This window comes from Coregonus lavaretus (assembly GCF_964263955.1).
Source record: "Coregonus lavaretus genome assembly, chromosome: 15".
Classification (NCBI taxonomy): domain Eukaryota; kingdom Metazoa; phylum Chordata; class Actinopteri; order Salmoniformes; family Salmonidae; genus Coregonus; species Coregonus lavaretus.
Window position 1 is genome coordinate 14,321,874 of NC_140002.1, and position 6,516 is coordinate 14,328,389.

Consider the following 6,516-nt stretch of genomic DNA (forward strand, 5'->3'; position numbering starts at 1 on the left):
TGTTAAACAATATCTCGTACTCTCGTAACTGTATTAGTATAAAATAACATAATTTCCCCAATTATTTGGAGCATACAATATAGCTCAGTATTTGAATTATTTATTTTATACAGTCATTATTGCTAATCTTTATCAAGGGTGTAAATAATTTTGGACCCTACTGTATGTGCAGATATGTGCACCACGTCATTGCTCTTTCTCGCTCTGCTGTGGCTGCATCATGTGCATCTTGCTAGCTGTCACTCAAATTGCGAGGTACTGAAGTGTCACACCCAGACCGGTTTCACCTGTCTTGTACTTGTCTCCACCCCCACCAGGTGTCTCCCATTTGTCCTCATTATCCCCTGTGTATTTATACCAGTGTTTTCTGTTTGTCTGTTGCCAGTTCGTCTTGTCTCGTCAAGCTTACCCGCGTTTTTCCCGTACTCCTGTTTTGCTCTAGTCCCTGTTTTTCAGTTTCCCCAGTTTTGACAATTCTGCCTGCCCTGACCCTGAGACTGCTTGCCATTCTGTACCTTGTGACACTGTTCTGGATTACCGACCTCTGCCTCAGGTACAGATATGAAGCTCATTGGTTGAACTCAAATTTCTAGGGGGTAAATGTAGGAAAAATGGCGCAGCACAGCATCCAGAAAAACTGTTCCTTTCAAACTAGGGATTTTGTGGCTAATTGAGGTAAAACAGTAATTCAGCTCATATATTATGCATGTATGAACTACACTGACACATCCAGACCAAAGTGGGAGGTTTAAAAAATACTTAGTAGTCGCCAAAGTTCGGGAGCATGTCTTTAAGAAATGTCTCTGATGGATTATATATTTTTTTACATTTTACACCAAAGTAGAGTAATTCCAACAAACCAGTGATGGCCAGTTATCTTAATTTGCAACTATTTACTGAGTTACAGAATATCTGTGAAATTTACACTTTTGAACGTGTACTATTAACTCTGTGTAGTGTGGAACCATATAGACACTTTTTGATTGTTAAATTGAACAGTATTAGATTTGCAGTGACTTATCATGAGTGCATGAACATGAAAGACCAATCTGTTTTAGTTCATGAGGCCAGGTTTTTTTAATCACAGTTTCAATGATCATTTTTCTAGAACCAAATTTCAAGTTTAAGTGATGCCACATCTGTCAGGCAAGCTGACTTCAGTGGAAGCTGATCCAGGATGTTACAAACTGAACAGGAGAGAAGTGGAAAAAGGCGCAAGGAAGAAAAGGAAAGGAAAAAACAAAGGAGAGAAAGAAAGGCTGAAGGAAAGAAGAAAAATAGGTGAGCAGTCAAGAGTCTCTAGAGCGAGCATCAGTTTCCTCTCCACGCCGGTTGGTTGGCTCAATGGTACATTACTTGACAATAGAAAAACAGAAGACGACCAGCAACGTCAACAACTCTTTACTTCTGGGCGGGGATCATGCTGTCGATGGCCTCTCCCTTCTCCAGCTTCTTCTCCATCTCCACCATGAGCTTGACACCATCCACCACCATCTGGACCTGATCTACCTCAGAGGATCCCAGACGGTCAGCGTTGGAGATGTCGAACACTCCACCCACGGAGGCGGTGTCCACGCCACCTGTAGAGAGCAGGGAAAAGGGAGAGAGAAGCGGGTGTAAGTGAATGTCTCAGACAATCTCTGCACCATTACTCATACCGTAAATCATCTAAATATCACCAAAAATAACAGACTAAATGAATAGATGTCCTAACCGCTGTGGATATGGCTATTTCAGAATAGCTTTCGGTCATCTTAATCTCTGTTCCTTTTTACATGTTTTGTTGTTAAAGGGAAGACTGTCGTGATCTGTGACGAATCAGAGTTGAATATATCAGCAGCTGTTCTAGATATTTGTTGTTGTGCGTGTTGATACCTGTGCCACGCTTCTGCAGACGCAGCCTGGTCAAGATCTCCTCAAACTTGGCGTGTGTACTCAGCTTGGGCAGCTTGACGTGCACGCCACCACGCAGACCAGTTCCCAGGTTGGAGGGGCAGGTCAGTACGTAGCCAAGATGCTCGTTCCACATGAAGCCGTGGTTGTGCTTCTTGAAAGTCTCCTCAATCTGTCAGGTGAAAGAAACAACCCTGTATCAACATTCTTGTAATTGTCTCTCTGCGTTTTCATGTATTTTCATTGTGTTAGGGGTGTTTTTCTGCATTGTCAAAATGGCAGCCAAGTTACCCGTGAAACAAGTCAGTATTCGACGTCCATCCATGTCTGAGGACGTCGGGAGATGACGTGGAAACCGGCCACTAGGGGCAACAGTGAGCACTGTTACCCTCAAGTAGGTGTCGGTTTTGCTAGGGTGTTGTGGATGGGGCTAGTGGATGGGCATAAGTTATTTTTGAGATTTTGTTTTATGCCAATCCCTAACCTTAACCCTTACCTTAACCATTCAGAGTTAATGCCTAACCTTAAGATTTCAGAGTTAATGCCTAAACTTAACCCTAACCTTAAACATTCTGAGTTAATGCCTAAACTTAACCTTAAACATTTCTAAATTTGATGTTTGCAACAACTTCGAAATTTGACGTTTGAGATACATGGTTGAACGTCTAATTCAGACGTGAGACTGTGAGAGCTAGTTGCAAAATAGTTTCAGTACCAGTACATACCCTTTTCAGACCAACGCAGAAGCGTCTGAAGACCTCCTTCATGTTGCCACCCTTCTCCATGGAGATGACACGCAGGTGATCCTCCTCGTTCACCCAGACCAAGAAGCTCTTGGCATCGTTGTGCCTTCAGAAAGGAGGGATGAGGTTTCACATGACACATCACTATGATACGTGGTGGGATATTCTGTACAGTACAATACAGTATTGTTTTGGTTGACTATTGGTATGGGTCTGTGTTCTGGGGACATACCAGATTCCTCTTGCATCGGGCCAGTCACGGGCCATACCAGCGCCCAGCAGCAGGGGGGAGACGGGCTTGTCAAACAAGAAGTGGTCAGCGATAAGCTGCTCCTGCTCGGCATCGCTCATCTTATTCAGGGGGTAGTACTTTCCCTTGAATTCACCATCCAGGGTGTTCAGAGCTGGAGAGACAGAAAACCCCTCAGTTTCCCCTCACTCTTAACATGGTATCTCCCTGCATGGAGTTATCCGACACCATGCACTAGTCATTTTAGCTAAGGATTCACTCTTGATCTCTATTTCCAATTAATTTGAGGGGTGGCTAAGAATTCGGATCTCCATTTCCCTTTTGTTCGTTTTACTGCCTAGCTTCATGCATAATCCTGTGAATGTACTGTAGCTATCGATAGCTGGGAGGCTCACCCTCGACGGACAGTCTCTCCACTGCTCTGCGCTCGCCACGGCTGTTGTGGGGGGGCAGGGTATATCCCTTGATGCTGCGGCCGGTACGCACACGGCTGGACAGGACGTAGCTGGGGTCCAGGTCATCCCCTCCCTACACAGAGAGAAGGTCACAACAGAGTTTTAGACCTGAACATTTAAAGTGTCTCAAAGAAGTTTGTGATTCCCAACCTCCTATGTAGAGATTATTCAAACATTTTCCACACTACTTTTGCTCAGCAGTACTCTTTGGCATTTCATATAGCAAATGAAAGCCATAAAACATGTCAGAAGAATGAGCCTCTACCTTCAGGTTCTCGAAGTTCAGGTCGGTCTTGTGCTTGTCTGTGGGCTTGTATCCACTATGACGGTCTGAGATGATGGGGTCCAACAGATCCTTGAAGACCTCGTAGGACTCCTCATCACCAGCCACGCAGCCAACGGTCATGATGAAGGGGTGACCTGAGGAGGGGGAGGAGGGTAAAAAGGCAGCACATCTACATAGTAGGCTAACTGACATTAATAAACCACTGTTGTATGAAAAATACGCAAGAATTCAAAGTGTGTGAGTGTGATATGTGAAATGTACGCTGCACATACAGTATTATATATTGTAAGAAACTAAAAGCCCACGAACATTGAAGCTTGCGCATATAACCCTCCATATAAGCCCCAATTCCACATGTATTACAGCGTTGCATTATTGGAACTCCTCAACTGGGTTCCTGTGTCCATCCCACTCAATGACTAGAGTGCAGTCTTGGTTATAGGCTACATCATCACCCTAGTACCCACACGCCACTTCATCTAGTTAATATTATATGTTGTGGTATTAGTATCTCTTAAGCAATTGCATTATGATTGATTGATGCCTAAGCTTCAACTCAGCAGGCTACTATGGTTGTGCAGACTACTTTAGGGATCATAACTTCTCAGCTCTACCTTTGACAGTTGTGTGTTTGTGGTGATATCCTCAGGGGGTTTGGGAGATATGTGGCACTCACCAGGGTTGTCGACACCGGTCTGGATGACGTCATCCACGGTGAAGCCGGAGGAGGTCTGTTTGTCCCTCAGTTTGGCGTACATGTCCTTGGTCAGCACCTTGGCCATGTGGTTGTTGTGCTTGGTGAGGTCAGGGTACTCCTCCTCAACTTTGAAGTTGAGTTTGAAGTTGTTGTGGGTGTTACCGAAAGGCATGATTGCGTTTCTAACACTGTAGGGGTGAAAGAAAATAAGAAATCTTCAGATCTTTATTGTCTATTTGCACAGAAAACAATCCACAAATCCTAATAGTAACCGATCTGATAGGAAGTTCCCTGACACTGACAGCTGAGTAGAGTCTACAAGGAGTGCTCTGTCTCAGGGCCAGAGAAACTTCCTTAGCCCAACGTTTTAAAAGATTACTGTGGGATACTCGATAGAACAGCTGCAAAAACTCCTAGTGGTGTGGATACCCCGTATCCTAGTTACAAACGTCAGTCAACGTCCCCGTCCACTGGGTCATGTTTCTGTTCGGAATAGATAAGGGGGAGGAGCACTTGTGTGTTGGGTATTTTTAACACCCTCAACCCAAACCTCACATCCTCTTCAACATTCCACCCCTATCCTATATTCCCTTTGCCCCCTTACCTATGCAACATATTTCCAACCCCTCCTCTCCACTCATGCAAAGAGCCCCCCCTTCATGTCATTACCCTTTCCAGCCCCTCTTGCTTTTCCATCACAATATCTTGAAACATTTAGCTACCTTGATGCGCGTCACACATGAAGTCTTGTGAAACAACATTGCTGTGTATTTGTTTTTTAACACCAGGGTAAATTGATTTTAAAGGTCAACTCATTAATTGAATTGTATTCACTATACTTGATAGGCCATTCTCCAATTCATAAATTGTATTTCCTTTATGTTCCTTAAATGCATTTGGTTGGGATGGAATTTACCTCAACCTTTCTTGAAATATTGATTGAAAAGAATGAGCACATGATCTGGACGGAACTATTGACACACTTGTTGCATCACATGCCCATGTCCAAAAGCAATGAAAAGGGTGTGACTGTTACAGTAACTGTCCGAAAAGCAACTTCTGGACATTCAAGACCAGCAATCTTTTTACACCTGTTCCACAGCTGTGTATAGCCCTTATACTGTATCTGATTGTGATACACTTACTTATCTATCTCAGTATCCACACCAGAGAACCATTTGCCGACACAAAGCTTATAAAAGTTTGCAACAGTTCACAACTTCACAATTCACATCTTCATTTCCAGATAATTTTTTTGTTTTTATCAAATGAGCCAAGAGAATCAGACTCCTACTAAGATATGCTGTTCATTATCCCACTGATCTGAAACCCTTCCAGAATGCCCCCATATATACATTTGCTGACCCATTACTTATTTTTGCATCATTAAGTATATGCCTCATTTAAGTATATTGTTATTTGTATTATTTATTTGCACAGAAGAAAAATACAAAACAATATGATTAAAACTAAAAAACGAAAGAAAAGTGTGTAGGAAAGGTTTAAAAAAAACAACTGAGGAGCTTGTAAAGCACCTCCCCCTTTCAAATAGGGACAAGACAAAATAACAGAACTCAGCTAACAAATGTGCACAATTACATTTTTCAAACCTTTTCTCCCCAAAAACTGTAAGCTCAGAAGCCTTTCCGAGTCCAACTAATCCAAACCGCCACACTGCCCTCATCCCAAAGCCTTAGCTATTCATACAAAGCACAGCGTTGCGTTTTTACCTGCACACCAGACAAGAAAAAGAAGTAACAGTCCTTGGGATCAGATCCTGTTCACCAGAGCCAAAATATAGAGGTCACCCAACTCTGAAGATCCTTGCCCTGTTCTTATATACCGGGCAGACACGCAGCCATTGGCTGCCCATTTTATTGCATGCCAGTCTCTCATTGGCCCAAGCCTGTCTCTGATACCCAGTTTAGTTTACGAAAGGACTGGATTTACATCTGTCATCCAAGGCGGGGCTGCAGCTGCACCCTCACCCTCTCAACCCCTCCATGCTCTCCCCTCCCTGTCCCCCTGCAATAGAGCCTGTGGTGGGGGATCTAGTGTTTTTGTGGAGTCCATCCAGGATTTTTGCAGTCGATTCCTGACTCTTGCTAGCAGAGTCTATGGAATTGACTCTCTTTAGACTCCAAGTTAACAAAACTGGCCAAAATGAGCTACAATTAGCTATAATTGAGTGT

The 6,516-nt window shown here is 43.5% G+C and overlaps 1 protein-coding gene across 1 annotated transcript; it reads right to left on the minus strand.

The window, feature by feature from the left end:
* Positions 1–1,164: 1,164 nt before the first annotated feature.
* LOC311142164 (creatine kinase M-type) lies at positions 1,165–6,113 on the minus strand. Its single transcript, XM_084177756.1, has 8 exons — positions 6,055–6,113; positions 4,304–4,512; positions 3,607–3,761; positions 3,282–3,414; positions 2,869–3,040; positions 2,619–2,742; positions 1,876–2,065; positions 1,165–1,580 (listed from the first exon to the last, which is right to left on the minus strand). The coding sequence occupies exons 2-8, from the start codon at positions 4,494–4,496 to the stop codon at positions 1,402–1,404; spliced, it is 1,146 nt and encodes a 381-aa protein (XP_084033882.1). The 5' UTR covers positions 4,497–4,512; positions 6,055–6,113; the 3' UTR covers positions 1,165–1,401.
* Between the last annotated feature and the right edge of the window lie 403 nt (positions 6,114–6,516).